The sequence below is a fragment of the Malania oleifera genome, chromosome 2, assembly GCF_029873635.1.
Source record: "Malania oleifera isolate guangnan ecotype guangnan chromosome 2, ASM2987363v1, whole genome shotgun sequence".
Lineage (NCBI taxonomy): Eukaryota > Viridiplantae > Streptophyta > Magnoliopsida > Santalales > Ximeniaceae > Malania > Malania oleifera.
Window position 1 is genome coordinate 23,309,721 of NC_080418.1, and position 19,856 is coordinate 23,329,576.

General features: G+C 38.3%; 1 protein-coding gene across 1 annotated transcript in view; it reads left to right on the plus strand.

The window, feature by feature from the left end:
- The window catches only part of LOC131149844 (tRNA ligase 1-like), a 160,916-nt gene that overhangs the window by 53,853 nt on the left and 87,207 nt on the right, over window positions 1–19,856 (plus strand). Inside the window, exons 14-15 of the mRNA XM_058100609.1 lie at window positions 8,506–8,681; window positions 15,174–15,253. Coding sequence (XP_057956592.1) covers window positions 8,506–8,681; window positions 15,174–15,253 — 256 coding nt within the window. The remainder of the gene's footprint in view (window positions 1–8,505; window positions 8,682–15,173; window positions 15,254–19,856) is intronic.

The window sequence follows — 19,856 nt, forward strand, 5'->3', positions numbered from 1 at the left end:
GTATTCCATCCCAAAAGCTACGGAAGTAGTATTGCCCCTTAAAAGGAGAACTTAATAGGAGTGGCCAAACTAAGGGAACACGATAAGGTAAAGCCTCAAATCCCTCTAAGTCACTGCTACAACCCAAATTAATGCTAGCCACCTCACTCTTGGACTTGTTGATCTTTAGTCCCAAATTTTTTTCGAAAGCTCTCAACAAAGTAATGACCATTTGGAGTTTCAAAACATTATATCCTTAAGAAAAATATTGTATTAGTGCAAACTAAAGATGTGGCATCTCCACCCCCTCCCTCCCTACTGTTAAACTTCTAATCACACTAGAACCTCGGGCATGCAAGATCAGTCTACTTAAAACATCAGCCACCAGGTAAACAAAAATAGTGGTAAGGGATCCCTTTGCTTTAACCCTTGACAAGCCCTAAACTGTACTCTACATTGACCATTAACAATCTTTGGCATATTAGTCAAACACGAATAAACTCTAATCCACTTCCTCAGCACTAACCCAAAGGCTTTCCTAACCACTGCCTTTTCCAAAAAGCCCTAAGAAGGAGATAGCAGCTCAAAGTGGAAAAGTCCACTAGCTTCACGCCCTCCGCCAATCGGCTTCCTTGTCTTCAAATCATGAATGACAAAAGAATCAAGGAAGAATGTTACTAAACAATTCATGGTTGGTTGTGCTTAATAGTATAAATACTAATGACTTGCTGCAGATTAGGAGACCTTAAAAACTCTCTCTTGAGTCTCTCCAAATATATGCATGCTTTGTTTTGATTGTTCAGAATTTCCACATCTTTTCTTGCATTTCGATTTTGTATGGATGGTTTGCAACAAGCTATTCAATTATTTTGGAGAAAGCTGGGTTTATCCAAGGATAGCGGAGGAGTGTTTGGCAATATCTTTTGTTGGGTATGGTAGGAACAAAGAAGGAATTGCATTATGGAATTGTGCTTTATTTGCAGTGTTTGGGGGTTTGTGGAAGGAACATAACTTGTATGTATTTTCAAGGAAGAAGTTATCATATCTTCTAGTTCAGGAAAGTGTTTTTGTTATGAATTTTTTATGGTATGTGGGCAATGGAAACTTCAAGGGGATTTGTTTTTCAGATGTTCAGTGTGATTTCGATTCTCTTCTGAGGGTGTTATGATTTTCTTTTGCTGCCTTCTACATTTTGTGTGTGTGTGTGTGTGTGTTTTTTTTTTTTTTTGGGGGGGGGGGGGGTTGTTCTTAGATTTCGTTAAGTAGATGTCTTCTCGCCTGATTGTACATTCTTTCTCTATCTAATGAATTTCTTTTTTTATAAAAAAAAAAATACAATTCATGGATTTGGTGATCTTGCTAACTAATATAAGATTGAAAAGGAATTTGGGAATATACAAAATAGAAGGAAGGGAAGTAGAGGAAGTGGGATTTACAATCCCTATTGCCTTAATGGCAATGGTAGACCCAAAAGAAAGAATAGCATAAGGTAAGTTTTCAGAATATTGGAGAGTAAAGAAGAAATTAGGTATACGTGTTATGACTTTTGGTAGTGGAATTTACAAATCAAGGACTAGGACGTGAAGTACTGGATGCCAAGCAAGCTGTAGGGTTATTTGTTTGAGCAAGAGATGCAATGGGAAGGAAGCTTGCTAGGATGCTTGATGCTGCTGGAATTTGGAATACTCTTGCTCTAAAAAGGATGCAGTATGCTGCTCCTCACTCGGGGTCGAAAGCGTGAAATCTGTGGTGGCTGCATTGGAGGCATGAGGAGGTTTACTGTGGAGATCCTAACACTGCTCAATAGTATGACCTTGTCCACAATGAGTGCACTTGTGAGAAGGGCCTCTACCTCGTCATTCTCTTCCACCACAGCCACTTGACCCACCTTGAGAACTTACGTGGCTGTGTGGTTGAGAAATAGAAACACCCTATGTGATGAAAATAGTCCTCTCAGAGCCAAGAGTTGAAAAAACAGTAGATGCAAGGGTAGGGAATGTGTGCTAGAGGAAGCATGAAGGATGCGAGAATAAACATCAGCAAAGGATGGCAAGTCTGCACTACCAAGTATCTGGGACCAAATTGCCTCAAACTTGGGTTTTATACCCACTAGAATCTGATGCATTATCACGTGGTCCCTTTGCTTTTGCATCTTGTGAACATTGGCGGTTATTGGTTGCACAATGTTAGGCTTCTCATGGATATGCTTCATCTCTACAAAGTACTTTGTAACACTGCTATCTCCCTATTGTGACTGAAAAACTGCAGGGAAGGATTACACATAAGTGTAATGTTACTGGAGTGCAAGTGCTTGACATAATCTCAAATCTCCTTTTACACACATCTGTGCAGTGTAGGGTTCCATCAAGTTCCACAAGAGGGAAACAATCAGTGCATAGTCTTGAATCCACACTTCTTTCATTTTCTGTACAATTATTAGGTTTCTGTCAGCCTTTATTAGAGGCTGATCTTTAGGAGATTTACAGCTAACAAATAAGTTGATTTGTTAGCTATTTTTGGTTCCACGATCCTAGGGGATTTGGGTAGCATGTTATCCGATTCTGTAGATAATCTTTCCTATTTTACTGCTTTCCATTTTAAATAGGATATTATATTTTCAGTAGGTTGTAAATATTCCTAGTAATTAGATGAGAATTATCATCTATTTAAAGGGAATGTAATCTTTTTCATATGTGACTGGAATATTCAGTTTTCTTTTCCATATTTTAACATGGTATCAGAGCAGAATATGTTCAGCCAATCTTCAGCAAGGAGCAACTAGAATTATTGCAGAAAATGTTCAGCCAATCTTCAGCAGCCCCTGTTACTGTGGTTGGTACCGGTTCTTTGGCACATAAAAGGTAATTTTTTAAGTGCTCTTAATGTTAAAAAGGAGAAGCTAGGTCCATGGATTATATACTCGGGAGCATCGGACCAAATGGCCGGAGAAGGAAATTTTTTTTTCTACTTATAGTCCCTGTTATGAAAATTTATCAGTCAGGATAGCAGATGGTTCAGTCTCAAAGGTGGCTGGTACAGGTTCTGTTAAAATTTCATAGAACCTAACACTCAACTCAGTTCTATTAGTGCCATATTTGGATTGCAATTTACTATCTATTAGCAAACTTACTCGGGATCTCAATTGTGTTACTATATTTTTTCCCAAATATGTGTGAATTTCAGGTCTTGGATTCTGCGAAGACGATTGGCAGTGCTAAGATGTGTTCGGGGCTCTATCTTCTCGAGGTTAATGATCCTCCTCAGGGAACAACTCACAAATCCGATTGTTTAGTGTCTAGAAGTCAAAGCTATTTTTCTGTCATTCATTCTAATAATTATAGTGCAACTCTTTCTATCATTGTTCAATTATAAAAATCCAATTGATTTTCAGTGTGAGATGTGTCAATTTTCAAAACATTTCGTAACTTTTATCCCAACCGACCCTACAAAGCATCCCAACCCTTTTCAATGATTCATAGTGATGTGTGGGGCCATCTAGGATCAAGAATATTACTGGATCTCGTTGGTTTATATCTTTTATAGATGATCACACTAGACTTACCTGGATATTCCTCATGAAAGAAAAGTCAGAGGCAGGTCAGATTTTCAAAAATTTTAACGCCATGATCCAAACACAATTCCAAGAAAAAATGCAGATTGTGAAAACTGATAATGGCAAAGAATCTTTCAAATCCATTCTTGATGATTATCTCTTGAGTCAAGGTATAATACACCAAAGTTCCTCTATTGACACTCCTCAGCAAAATGGAATTACCGAAAGAAAAAACCGGCACCTACTAGATGTTGCCCGCTCCCTCATGTTCTCTACACATGTACCGAAACACTTTTGGGGTGAAGCCATTCTCATTGCAGCCTACCTCATAAACAGGATGCCCTCTCGCGTTCTCAAAATACAAACTCCCTGTCAAACTCTACTTCAGTCCTTTCCCAATACTTGACTCATCTCCACTATTCCTTTCAAAGTATTTGGGTGCTCAGCTTTTGTTCATGTTCATTGTCAACACTGGGGTAAACTTAATCCTAGAGCTCTTAAGTGCATTTTTCTCGGGTACTCTCCAAACCAAAAGGGTTATAAATGCTATTCACCAGCTACTAAAAGATATTATCAGTCCATGGACGTCACCTTTTTTGAGCAACAACCATATTACCCCAAATATGAAATTCAAGGGGAGATTACATAGGAATTTTAGCTTTGGGATATAGAAGAGTTATCTCACCCTTCTTCTAATTCTGGCCCGTCTCACTTATCACAAATTTCTGAATATATTCAAACTACTGGCTCCATTTCTACTTCACATCCCTGCTTAGAATCTCCCGTGAAACATCAGCATCTGGACACTATTCAACCAACAAAAAATGATGAGTTGATTACCTATTTACGGAGGAGAAGGAACGAAAAGGAGATAGAACAACAAGCATCCCTTGAGAAAATCCAAGAGTCTGATTCGAGCCCTAGATCAGGTGAAAATCCACTAGGTAACTCTAATCCCGAGACTTCCCATAATGAGTTAACTAGTGATGATAGTGATTGTCCTATTACTGTGAGAAAAGGTGTGAGATCATGCACAAAACATCCAATATACACTTTTGTGTCATATCAGGGGCTGTCATTGAATTTTAGATCTTTTGTTGCCAACCTCGACCAAAATCCAAGTTCCTAATAACATACAAGAGGCTCTTGGTACACCTGAATGGAAGTTTGCTGTCTGGGAAGAAATCAGTGCACTAGAAAAGAAGTGAACATGGGAGATCACAGAATTACCAATTGGAAAACGTCTAGTAGGTTGAAAATGGATATTCACTGTGAAATACAATGAAGATGGAAGTGTTAATTGACTCAAAGCTTGGCTAGGAGCAAAAGGATTCACTCAGTCATATGGAATCGACTACGAAGAGACATTTGCCCCTATAACCAAGTTAAATATAGTGCGGGTCCTCTTATCTTTGGCAGCAAATTTGGATTGGCCTCTTCACTAACTAGATGTCAAGAATGCCTTCCTCAATGGAGACCTAGCTAAAGAAGTCTACATGGAAATTCCTCTTGGATTCAAGACACAAGCTACACACAACAAAGTTTGCAAACTCAGAAGATCTTTATATTGGCTCAAGCAATTCCCAAGAGTTTGGTTCGAGAGATTCACAAAGATAGTCAGGAGGTATGGCTATTCTCAATGTCAATCAGATCATACACTATTTGTTAAATACTCTCCTGAAGGAAAAATTTCTATCCTCATTGTATATGTGGACGACATCATTCTAACGGGAGATTATGAGGAGGAAATGAGTAGTCTCAAAAGTATTCTTGCTAAAGAATTTGAAATCAAGGACCTTAGGAATCTCAAATACTTCCTAGGCATGGAAGTGGCATGGTCAAGGAAGGGAATCTTTGTCTCCCAAAGGAAATATGTTCTAGATCTGTTGAAAGAGATTGGGATGCTCAGATGCAAGCAAGAAGATACTCCTATGGATTCAACAACCAAGCTAATAGCCAAGGAAGATAGTGCACCAATGGATAAAGGCAGATATCAAACACTAGTTGGAAAACTTATATATTTGTCTCACACCTGACCTAATATTGGCTTCTCTGTCAGTATGGTGAGTCAATTCATGAACAATCCCAATGAAGAACATATGGAGGCAGTTTATAGAATCCTACAATATTTGAAGCTAACACCAGGTAAAAGATTATTTTTTAAGAAGAATCAAAGAAGAGATATTGAAGTATTCAGTGATGCAGATTGGGCAGGATCAATACATGATCAAAGGTCAACTTATGGGTAATGCACATATGTGTGAGGAAACCTTGTTACATGGCGAAGTAAGAAGCAATCATTTGTGTCAAGAAGCAGTGCAGAAGCTGAATTAAGGGCAATGGCTCACGACATCTATGAAGGAATATGGCTAAGAAAGCTTCTAAAGGAATTAAAGATTTTAGGTGAAGAACCCATGAGAATGTTCTGTGACAATCAGTCAGCCATCAACATTGCAAAGAACACAGTGCATCATGATAGAACAAAAAACGTGGAGATTGATCGACATTTCATAAAAGAAAAAGTAAAGGAAGGAATAATCAAGATGTTGTATGTGCCTTCATGTCTCCAAACAGCCGATATCCTTGGCTCTGCCAAGAAAAATTTTTGATGATCTGAGTTCCGAGTTGGGCCTAATCAATATTTACAGCCCAACTTGAGGGGGAGTGTAGAATTATTAGATATCTGTCCGCCTTTATTAGAGGCTGATCTTTAGGAGATTTACAACTAACAAATCAGTTAGAATTATTAGATATCTGCCAGCCTTTATTAGAGGCTGATCTTTAGGAGATTTACAGCTAACAAATCAGTTGATATGTTAGCTATTTTTGGTTCCACGATCCTAGGGGATTTGGGTAGCATGTTATTCAATTCTGTAAATAGTCCTTTCTATTTTACTGCTTTTCATTTTAAATAGGACATTATATTTTCAGTAGGTTGTAAATATCCCTAGTAATTATTTGAGAATTATCATCTATTTAAAGGGAATGTAATCTTTTTCATATCTGAGTGGAAAATTCAGTTTTCCTTTACACATTTTAACATTTTCTCATCGAAGAGCTTGAAGTGGAATGAATGTTTTCAAATTTCCCTAATCTTGTCAAATTGACCGTAACAACCTTAGATCACTGAAACATAATTTCTTTCCATCCAACTTTTTTTTTTTTTTGTTATTTATGCACAGTGATGAAGGAATAATACTTTTGGGATCTATGGACTCCATCCAAACACTCGCAAACTAGACCAATGACAAACAAGGTGAATGATTGGAATGACTAGAGCAACCACAAAAAAGGTGAATCATCGGAGCAACCATGAACAAGCCACCAATAAATTCACATAACACTGCCACAGGCCCACAAAACCAGAATATGAACACTGCCACTGCTCCAAGAAACTCATTGATGACGTTTAATAATATCAAACATAAACTAACGCAGTGCCACGAGTGCACGATTGGAAAATGTTGGATCTTTGAACAAAAAACATGACCAACAACTTGATATTATGGTCTTTGGAAGAAAGCAAGGAATTTTGAGAAAATCACGGCAAAAGCATGCTGGGAAGGTGTCTCACGTGCCAGCACAAGTTGTTGTGGCTGCCGTTAGTTGGCCAGCGCGTGGGGGTGCGTACAAGGTCCTTTGGTGATGGTTTTTCATAGAGTTATAGATTGGAGAGTTCTATGATTACCAATGTGTGTTTTTTGTGAAATATGGAAGGATACTGATGGCTCTAAGAAAGGCAGCAATGGCCGGGGTGTTTTCCAGCAACTGCTGGGTTTTCCAGCAATCACTTAACTGGTTTCTAGGCTAGTGATCCTTCTATGCTAGCTTATTTGCATAGGACGATTAGCCTTAGGGTTTGGTTTGGTGGTAGGATTAGGTTGGATCTTGCTCTAATACCATGTTAAGATATTAGGTAAAAAGAAATCCCTAATGCCAATGGTAGGTCTCTCCCTCTATTTATAATATATGTCAAGTATATACCAATGACCATAATACTCTTACTAACTCACACTTATTAACATTCCACTAACACACTAATAATGGTAAATGACTAAAATAACCATTAACAATAGTCAAGATCGCCATTTTCCTTGGTACTCTTAATGACCAACACTTTCATGTACTCTTATACATACATACATTTATACATGTAGTCATTTCCTATGCCCAACTTTAATATTTAAGAAGTTAATTTATGAGTCTAGTTCCAAAGTTCCTTTATGAGTTCTTTCACGTCTAGGAAAGTAAAAAACGTATGTAGTCAGGAATGCTCATTATCCGGGGCACACTTAATGCCTTAGGCTATCGTGTATGTATGTATGTATGAATGTGTTTTAATCCAATTCATGAAGAGTACAATATAGAATTTTCCCTTCCCACTTGCTAACCTATTTTGACATATGTGAGTTGAGGATTCACCTAGTGGTACCTTCAATATATTTGCTGCAGTTCTCTTCGAGAGTATCTCAATTTTCCCCTAATTTCTCTCTCTTGGGCATGAATACCCTTGGGACTAATCATAATCTGATAATTCGAGGGATGCTACTGGCTGTTTGCACCATGCATGCTGCGTCAATACTAGTTGAAGGAATGGTTGAAAAAACCTGGGCTTCTTGAATGTTTTGGTTCTGGTTTGATGATTGTTTTAAGTTTATGGGATCTTGATGTTTTAATGATTTTCATATTTTGATAAAGTCAAGCAAACAATTACTGTGTTACTTATTTGCAATGATGATGTGAAATTCATTGGAAAATGGACTATCAGATCTCTTGACAAATGGCAATCAGGCTAGGAAGTGATTGTAATTCTGTTGCTTTGTTTACTGGTGATAAAAAAAATCAAGGCATTTACTCCCCATTCCTGCACATGCATGTGTACTTTTCTATTTTCTAATTTTTTTTTCTTATAATCTTTATTTGTTTTGCATTGTTATCAAAATCATCTGCTGATGTTTTATATTTTCATTCAGGATTTTTTGTTGACATAAATTTGTTTGAGGAAAATGGGGGAAGGGCTGTTGAAATTGCAAAAAGCAGCAATAATTTATTGCAAAATGTTGTGGATGGTGGTAGCAAGTCAGGAAACGATGTTTTAGCCAATGAAGATGCAAATTTAATGATAAAACTGAAATTTCTCACATATAAGGTCAGTGTTCCTTTGCAAAATCATTCAAGAATCTGTCCATCGGTGATCTATAAAAGTTGGTATGGTTATGGTGATACTAATCTTGTTTTCATTTGAATGCATTCTTGTTGGCTAAAATACTTGCTAGTTATATGTGGTGAAAATGTCCATTTATCTACTATAAAAAAAAGGGTCCTTTTATTGCCTGCCCATTTTCAATAAAGGGAGCTAGCTCAACGTACTAATAATACTAAATGACCAAAATAACCATTAACACTCCCTCTCAAGTTAGAGCATATATATCATGCACTCCTAGTTTGTTACAAAAGAATGTAAGACAAGCACCTCCCAAGGCTTTAGTAAATAAATTAGCAGGCTGCAAATAGACTTCACATAGTGGTTATAATAAGCTTTGTTACAAATTTCTCCTAAACAAAGTGGCAACCAATCTCAATGTGCTTTGTCCACTCATGGAAGACTAGGTTGGAGGCAATATGAATAACAACTTGATTATCACACATCAACTACATAGATTGAGAATGTGGAAAATCCAATTCTTCCACCATGTTCTTCAACCGAACAAGTTCACATGTAGTGTGAGCCATGACCCTATGCTTTGACTTAACACTTGGCTTGCCCACCATAGTTTGTTTCTTAGTCTTCCAAGAAACCAAATTACCACCAACGAAGATACAATACCTGGTTTTGGATCTTTTGTCGGAAGGTGACATGGCCTAATCTGCATCTATATATCCCTGAATGAGTGTGACCCCAATCCTTAATATGAATGTGAATATGATTTGTTGTCTCTATCCCCTTAATTGTAGTAGTGGACCCATTAGCAAGGGTAACTTGAGGTAGATTTTTGGGATATTGGAGGGTAGAAAAGAGTTGGTTACACTTGTCATATGGTCTGTGATGGCAGAATTTATAACACAAGGACTAGTGGGAGAGACACGAGAGATGCTTGTTGACTGAAGAGGGAAACATACTTTGAATTTGGGACCTCCATCCCAATACTCACAAAATTAGACCAATTTTAACAAGATGAATTGTTGGTGCAATCGGTGCCATTGAAGCTACCATAGACAAGATGACCCACCGTGCACAAATCACAAATAAACCAACATAAGGTTGCCACATCACCTAGAAGCTTCAATACAACCCGAAGAAACCAACACACAACCCTAATGGTATCAAAAAATTGGAACTGTTAAAGCTTGATATACATTGTTGGCCCACAATCTAACAACTTAAGCTTTTAGGTAAAGTGGTAATTTAACATGGTATCAGAGTTGGTTACCAGGAGGTCTTGGGTTCTAGTCTTGTTGCTTGCATTCATTGTGTGGTATTTAAAAAATGATTGTATTCCCTATAATTGGTGATATTATCATGTCTTTCTCTCTCCACGTGCTGTGAGGCTGCACATGCGGGGGAGTGTTAAAGCTTGATACACATTGTTGGCCCACAACCTAATAACTTAAGCTTTTAGGTAAAATGGTAATCTAATAAGAACAATCAGAAACACCATGAACAAGGTGCCATCACATATGAGTCACAACTAAACCAGCACAAAGCTTCCACAGCACCAAGAAGCTTACACACAGCCCCAAGAAACCACCATACAACTCTAACAGTATTCAAACAACCATTAACAAAGTGCTCCAAATGAACAGCCAAAAAAGTTGAATTTTTGAACGAAATACATGATGAACAACTTGATATTATGATGTATGGGAGTATTTAGGGCATTCTAGAAGTCGGAGCAAAAAAACTTTCTCAGAATATTTATGCGCCAGTGTGTGGAGTTGGAGCTGCTGACTTCCAGCCAGTGCATTGCCACATGACATGGGGGTCCCTCCAGCTGTGAAATTTGGCAAACAGGTGGATTGGCAAGTTCTGTGGAGGATTATGTGGTTGTTTTTGCATAATATCGAGTGTTTTTTTGAGTTCCTGAAAGGGCATCAGTGTCCAGGTTTTTTTCCAGCAACTACTCTGCGTTTTCTAGCAAGTGGCAACTCCTGGACTGCATTCTGGTCTGTTGGTGGTGCATATGATGTTCTACAGCAGTAGGTTGAGGTCTAGGGTTTGGCTTTGTTGATGGGTTTGAGGTTTTTTGGAGGTGGCTATGAGACTTAGGCTTTAGGTCGGATCTTTGCTTTGATACCATGTTGAAGTATTTGGTGAACTGAAAGACCTAAGCTCACCGATAGGTCTCTCCCTCTATTTATAATATATCAAAGTATATACCAATGACCATATTACCCTTACTAACTAACATACTAACATAACTCTAGCACATATTGATAATACTAATGACCAAAATAACCATTAACAAAATGAATTAACAGCAATATTGTTGTTGTTGACAATTGACCACAACACATGTAATAAGATGAGCCGAGGAAGCAACAAAGAGAGCAATGATGTCGGACAGATTTGATATGATCTGCCTGCACGGGTTTGTGGTTGACATCAGTGTTTTAAAAGGCGAAGGCGAAGGCGTAAGGCGAGGCGTTTTACCCTCCGCGACGTGAGGCGTAAGCCTCAAGGCATTGAGGCTTAAGCCTTTTGGGACTGTATTTTTAACATTTAATAAATAAAAAAAATTATATATATAGTATTAAAATGAGAAAAATGTTAGAATAATGGAAAAAAAAGATAGCATTCATAATTCTTAAGTATCATATAGGGCAGTTTTAGGCTTTAGCTAACAAACTCAAACAATGCATGTTAAAAATAAGCTATAAGTTTTCAAAAAGAAGAGAAAAAACCAAATTACAACTTCACAATGTCTCATCATCCAAAATTCTAATTTCTAAGATTCTAGTAAATCTTAATCAACAATGTTCAGAGGGAACTATCAAGATCTTCATCAACGTCCTCATCTTCATCATAGTAAATAGGAGTTCTTCCAGTAATAAATTCCTCTCCCACTTCAACATCATTGTCTTCCTCAATTGTTTCCAATGTTGGCCCCTTGCCTTTGTCTTGAGTGCCTACATATTCAATAAAGCTATAGGTTAGGAGTTAGTAGAAATGGAGAATTATAAATTAGTAGATTAAAAAATGACTATTGATATGTATGTACTCAAGTTCTCACAATAATCACAAATCTTCCTTTTTCTAAGAAGATTAGAATGCGAGCTAGCAGAAGCTTGTGTTGCTTGAGCATAATCTCCTTCAAGGGGTACCACAGGAAAAGCTTTAATAGCATCAACATCTAGGACATTTTCATCATCAACTGAAGAAGTATCTTTTGGGAGGATAGGTTCTTCCTTCTCTGTGATCCATTCATCATTTGAAGCTACTTCTGGCACCAATATTGGATCATAATTTTGTCTTCTTATAACTCTCTCCTTCAATTTGGTGTTGTACTTGACGTAAACTAGATCATTCAATCTCTTATGCTCTAATCTATTCCTCTTTTTCGTATGAATCTGCTCAAATGTGCTCCAATTCCTCTCACATCCACTAGCACTACATGTCAGGCTAAGAACACGAATAGCAAAGTTCATCAATTCTGGGGTCTTTGTCCCAAAATGCTTCCACCAATTAGCTACAAAATAAAAAAGAACATGTTTAAGTTCCAAGTTATATGAAGAAACAAGGATAGAATACTACTAATTAACTACTTTTTATTGAAATATTATTTTTACCTGGGCTTCTCAACATTTTGGAGTCAACAGCCACTCGAGTCTCAAAATCCCCTTGTGCATTATCAAACAAATCCAATTGGATGTTTGCAGCTAGCCTCTCCTCATATTTCAACATTCTATCCATGCATTCAAATAATCCTTTCTTCACTTCTTCACAATCAAAGTTCTCCTTATAACGCAATTGGGGATTTAAATAATATCCTGTAGCATGTAAATGGTGATGAAGTTGTGGAGTCCATCTATCATCTATTTTTCTCCAAATGGGTCCATATTTTTTCTCATTTCTAGAAAAAATTGCAGCAATTTTTTTAGCAATTTTTTCCTTTGCCGAATCCATCATCTCATAGAGAAACCCCATGGCTGGTTTTTCCTCAGAATCAACTTCCCTTAGAACACACACAAGAGGGACAACACTCTTGATAACATATGCCACGTGAGGCCAAAAATGTTGGTCAAATAAAACTATTGAGCGAGTCCTTATACCTTCATGCATTTTTGCATATGTAGAAGTACACCACATCTCCGAAGAGAACATAGATTGAAGGCCTTGCTTTTGTTTGTAAATGCTTTGAAGTGTCAAAAATGCAATAGCAAAGCACGTCATTGCAGGGCAGATGAGTTCTTTATTGTTGGGGAAATGCTTCCTCATCATTGCAAGTACATAGGAATGATTATTAATAAAATTCACAACTTGCTTAGCCTTTAGGATTGTGCTTGCATGGATCTTCAATTTTGCAATATCCTCCAACATGAGATCCAAACAATATGCAGCACATGGAGTCCAATAGAGCTTCTCCCTTTTTTCCATAAGATTTTTTCCAACATTTATCATGTTCTTCGCATTATCAGTTAACACCTGCACAACATTCTCCTCACCAACTTCCTCAACCACCTCATCCATATACTTAAACAACAAATCACCATTTTTTATAGAATCAGAAGCATCAATGGATTTTAAAAACCACGTACCAGCAGGACTATTCAAAAGGAAATTAATTAAGACCCTTGAACACCCATCAGTTCATCCATCAATCATGATAGAACATCCATATTCCTTCCAAGCATTTTTGTGATCTTTCAACATGCTATCGATGTTTTTCACTTCATCTTTAGGGATCCACGTCCTCATCTCATGCATAGATGGAGGCATGAAACCTGGCCCATAATTAACAATTCCATCCACCATAACATGCCAATATATGTCATCCATCAAATTAAATGGTAAAGCATTGTTGTACACACAACGGCCAACTTTCTTACACACTTCATTTCTTTCTTCCTTCTTCCATTTTGAGTTTAGAGTGGATTGTTTGGTTTGTGAAAATGAAAACTTATCCATTGGACCTCTAATCCTAGGAGTATGGCCACTTCCACTATTTTGCTGCTCAAAATCTCCAACATTAGACCTAGCACTCTGACTCCCTCCTCCTGGACCCTGCCCAATCTCTTCAAGAAGTTCATTTCTTTTACCCTTCTCTTCTTGAAATTTTTTAAGAGCATTCTTACACTCATCACTCACGTTTTGAGGGACTTTTGGACAAGGTTTCATTCCCTTTTTTGTACCAGCCAAATGATGTTTAAACATTGTGACAGTCCCACTACAACGTTGATCACAAAATTTACATCTAAAATATTTTTCTCCATCAACTTCTTTTATATATTTCCAAACAAAATCTTTTTTTTGCCCCTTGGAATCAGCTTCAGACATTTTAGCAGGTGCAGCAAGATTTAATTTAAGCAATTAAAATATGAAACGAAAATAAAACCTGAGACGAACTCAGACCCGTCAGACAGACTTTGAAAGACAGCCAAATGATGCTTTGAGAGAGAGAGAGGGAGCAGAGGCTTCAAGAGAGAGAGCAGATTGGACAGACTTTGAAAGACAGCCAAATGATGCTGAGAGTGAGAGCAGAGGAGAGGCTTCAAGAGAGAGAGAGAGAGAGCAGAGCAAAGGCTGAGAGAGAGAGAGAGAGAGAGCAGAGCAGAGGCTTTGGGAGAGAGAGCAGAGGCTTTGTCGAGGCTTCGAGAGGGAGCAGAGGCTTCGTCGAGGCTTCGAGAGGGAGCAGAGGCTTCGTGGAGGCTTCAAGAGAGGGCAGAGGCTTTGTCGAGCTTTGTCCAGGCTTTGAAAGAGAGAGTAAAGGCTTTGCCGAGATTCGTCAAGTCCTCGAAACAGATAGCATAGGCTTTGAGAGGCAGCAGAGGCTTCGTTGAGCTTCGTCTAGGCAACAGAGGCTTTGAAGAGAGAGCGAAGGTTTCATTAGGCTTCGGCGACAGAGCAGAGGAGAAAAGCTTCGCGGGAGAGACAGAGAGAATAGGGTTTAGTGTGTTTTGGGTTTGGACTTATAAACTTGTGTTTTAAACCCAGGAATATCGAAAGGCGTACGCCTTTCATATGAGGCGTAAAAAGGCGTCGTTTTGTGGCTGAGGCGTACGCATTCGTGGAGTTTCGCCTTTGCACATACGCCTTGGTGCGTTTTCCTCCCAAAATGCCTTAAGGGGGCGTGCCCAGAAAACGCCTTTCGAGACACTGGTTGACATTATGGAGATGCGGTTCGGAGGGAGGGTGAGACAAGAAACCTCTCTATGAGTTCTTTTTATGTGCTTGTTTCCAAAATTTCAGTCTCTTTGAGTTCTTTTTTTGAATTTCTTGTAGTTTCCCTCTCTATCCTTTGCTCTTTCCGAAACACAGGCCTATTAAAGCTGTTTTGAATTGCTTTTATGTGCCAGTTTGTGGGGTTTCTTTCTCATTGAGTTTCTTTTTTGACTTGCTTGTAGTTTCCATAACAATTGCAGTCTTTATGCACTATTTCAACAATAACATTTTTAATCCTTTTTTTTTTTTTTTTTGCTGCAGTTGCGTACACTTTTAATCCGCGACGGACTGCCAATTATATTTAAGGAAGGTCGGGCTGCTTACAAAGCATATTATTTAGGGTAAGGTTTACATTATTACATATGTTTTTCATTAATTAGTGTTGGATGCTAGTGTTATCTGGATATTAATTTTGTACTGTTTTGTATGCAACAGTGTATTGAAGGAATTAAAAATAAATGTCCAGGATAATGGTATCACTGATTTCTTGTTTTCATTATGATTTTCATGAGTCAGAAGTTAATATTTAAACATGAGAATTATAAGTTTATGAAATTTATTGCACATGGATTAGTAATATAGAAGGCTTTGGATGTCCAAATATGCTTCATACATAAAGCTTACATATTTAAAATTCTGTTTGTGTTTTGAATATTTGGGTAAAATGGAAGACCCTTATCTCAGTGGTAAGTCTATCCCTCTATTTATGATGCATGTCAAGTAACTACATACCAATGACCATACTATCCATACAAACTCACATTTACTAACATAACTATAGAACATGCTAAAAATGCTAAATGACCAAAATAACCATTAACATTCTCCCTCAAGATGGAGCATAAATATCATATGCTCCTAGCTTGTTACAAATGAATTTAACTTGAGCACCCCCAAGGCTTTAGTGAACAAATAAGCAGGATGCAAATCAAACTTCACATTAGTGGTGTAATCAGTTTCTATATAAGTTTCTCTTGAACAATGTGGCAATGAACTTTATTGTGTTCTGTCCGCTCATGGAAGACTAGGCTTGAGGCGATATGAATGGCACCGTGGTTACCACACATAAACTCTATTAGAGGTTATATATGTCTTTTAGTATTATTATTAAGTGTGTTAGTATGTTAATTAGTGAGATTTAGTAAGGGTATTATTATCATTAGAATGTATTTAATTTGCATTATAAATAGAGGGAGAGATCTATCTTCAAGTTAGGTCATTCATTTTAATCAATATTTGTACATGGTATTAGAGCGTGATCCAACCTAAAACCTATTCTTCTCAGCCGTTGCGGTAAATGCTATTCCCGCAGCTGTCCTTTCTAGATCCACCTCCACCCCTCACTATTTCCCAAACCAACCATATACCCAAACATAGAACCCTCTGAAGCCTAACCCCACAAAACCCCATCACCGGAGGAGCTCCCATGCACCGCCATTTGCTGGCCAAATGCGGCAGTGGACCCCACGCGCTGGAGCATGAGTGAGTTTTTGGCCACCTTTTTATTTTTCTTTTCCCCCACTCTGCCATGTTTTGATTCCTTCTCTAGACAATAGCATCAAGTTGTCTGCCCTGTTTTTTGAAAAAATCAACCTTTTTCGACCATGCACTTGCAATACTCCGTTAATCTTTATTCAGGGTTTGTGAAGGCTTCTTTGTGAGTTTTTTTGGAGCAGTGGCACCGTTCGTATGTCCAGTTGTGAGGCTCTGGCAGTGCTATATCTGTTGGTGAGTCGTTCACCTCGTCCATGGTTGTGTCGGTGCTTCACATAGTTTGTGATTGTCTTGATTAGTTTTGATTGCTCTTTTTGTTTGACATTGGTGTGGCTGCTGATTCGTTAGTGCAGGGATGGAATCTATGAATCCCAAAAATTTGTTTCCTAAATTGCTGCCACTTCTAATGACTCAAAAGTTGGATGGAAAGAACTATGTTCAATGGTCTAAAGCTGTTTGGGTTTATTTAGAAGGATTAGGAAAATCTGACCACATGCTCCAATCTGATCCTTTTGATGAGAAAAAAAGAAAAAGAAAAAGCGTGGGTTCAAGAAGATGCCTTGATTGTTTCCCTCTATGGAATTCGATGGAGCCACATATTGCATGGATGTGTATGCACCTAGATACTATTAAAGTATTGTGTGAATGACTGAATGGTTTTGATGTAGGACGGGGATGGTCGACTTATGTCTGACGATTTCAACCCTCACAAGCAAGCATACACACTCAAAACACTTTAAATTAAGAATTCAGTTATCCAAATGTAAACACAATAAATCATGTTATATTTCACATGTTCAAGGATTTTGAAAAGGTGTTTGATGCTATTCAGAAATAAGTCCCAATTGATTCTTTCACAAAGGAATCAAGTTAAACGCGGAAAATTGATTTTAAGCTTAGCAAGTATCAATAATGCAATCTATGGATTCAAAGGGCTTATCAAATTTGGAATTTCAGATTTCCAGCAAAGGCTTCAATATAAGCAAGGGTTTACAATATATAGTAAGGGTTCAAACACAAGTACTTAAATTACCAAGAGAATTGTTTGGATGACTTGACGTTGTTCAACACAAGGCTTAGACCACGCCAGAAAATTCCTTGGAACAAGCTTTGAAACATCGAGACGAACTTAGAAATGTAATGGAGGGGAAGTGGCCGTGTGGATGCGCTGGAGGATAGTTAGAACTTGTTTGAAGTTCTTTGTGCACACTTTGAAATATGGATATGTATGCAGCAAATGAAATGATGGATTGGTGGCCTTGAGGTGTAACTTGGTGATGGCCGCGTGGGTGATGGAGGGAAGTTGTGAAGGTGGGATAGGGATGGAGTCGTTGGATAGAATAGTGGTCTCTCACCACCTGATCTCTGATAAGAACGACGTAGCCTCTCACTACACAATCACAAGGATTGGACAAACTTAACAAGCTTCAACAAAGGAAATTCCTTTGATATTCTATATTCAAAATTTTTCTCTCTACATAGTTCTTGTAATGAAGGGGTATATATAAGCTAGCATGGGTAACACTAACAATTCCCATACAAGCATGGGAGACAAAGAAAATAAATAAAACAACTTACAAGACATAATAAATACTAAGCACAACTTACTAACACTCCAACTTACTAGACACAATAAATGCTAGCACAACTTACAACACACACAACTTACTAAGACATGCACATGCAAGCAAGCAAGTTGTCTTGCAAGATTACAATTTAAATATAAGACAAAAGTCAAAGGAAGGCACAATTCCATGTGGGGCCCAATGGAGCCGTATGGGGCCCACAAGACCGTGTGGGGCCCAATGGAGTCGTATGGGGCCCACATGGGTCTTGAAATTGGACTTTCTTCGGCACCTCTACTCGGGTCTTTCTCACACTGAATAGTCTTCAAAACAAGTTTTCAAATAATCCATTCAAAATCTACAAACAATTATGAACCGATGTCGACATCAGGAGGTCGTCCACGTGTCATCATGTTGCCAAATAAAGATGACAAGGAGTTTGAAGAAACTGGCCGACCTTCCTTCTGTATAGCAAAAGAAATGTCTGGTGTAGTAATGGTGAGATAGACAAGACTACCCACCAACTTTCGGTATAAACTGGGATCAGCAAGTAAGTCACCCTCCTCTTGGCAAAGCTTGACATTTAATTCCATGGGAGTATCAACAGAAGTACCCTTTTGAAGGCCAGCTGTGGCCACCTAGTCACTAGCATACTCATGTTGATTGGGTGAAATACTTGAGGGACTACGATTCACCTCAAGACCAAGAAAATATGTGAGAGACCGAAGATCTTTCATATGAAAGGACTCTGAGAAATGAGTCTTGAGCTGAGCAAGTAAAGAAAAATTCGAACTAGAAGTCAAAATTTCATCAACATAAACCAAAAGAGCAACAATACCCATGTCTGATTTCCAAAGAAACAATGAAGTGTCATACTTGCTCTGCTTGAGTGAAAATTTTAATAAAGTGGTGTGGAATTTATCAAACCAGGCCCTCAAAGCTTGTTTGAGACCATAAAGGGAGTGACGAAGCTTACACACATGTGAAGTCAGAGAGGGAAACAAGCTCGGGGGTGGCTTCATATAAATACACTCTATAAGATCCTCGTGAAGAAAAGCATTCTTGATATCCATTTGATGTAGTGGCCAATCATTGGAAGTAGCAATAGCCAGAATCGTACGAATAGGAGTCATCTTAGCCACAGGAGCAAAGGTCTCTTCATAATTGACACCATATTCCTGATTATTCCCATGTGCAACAAGGCAAGCTTTGTAACGATTTAGACTTTCATCAGATCGAACCTTGACTGAGTGAACCCATTTACAACCTAGAGGAACAAGGGTGGGAGGCAAAGTCTCAATGTCCCAAGTGTGATTGGTCTCTAGAATGGCAATTTCTTCTTGTATAACTTGTCGCCAACAATAATGCTTGGCAGCGTGTGAGTAGGATGTGGGAATATCTAAATTGGACAATGTAGTTGTAAGAGCTGAAACAGAATTGTCAAAACTTGAAAAGGGAAACCCATACCTATCAGGGGGTACAGACACTCGAGAAGAGCGACGTACCAAAGGCTTTGGGGGTGCTGCAACTGATTGAATCTGGAGCGTGGTAGGATCAGATATCGAATGAGCTACCGAAAAAGACTGTGGGCAGGAGCGTCGCATATAACACAATACTTGGTTTAAAACGAGAATTGACTTGATAAGGATCCGAGAACTACTTCTCAAAGGAGGGGAGAATCATAGTGGAAGAGGAGGGTTCAGAGGACACAGGAAAGAAATGTTGATTTTCAAAGAAAATAACATTCCTAGAAATGCGTGTACGATGTAATTTAGGATCATAGCAAACAAATCCCTTTTGACACACATTATATCTCAAGAATGCACATCGAATAAATTGAGTAATTTATGTCGCTCAGGAGGAGGTAAATGAACAAAACAGACAC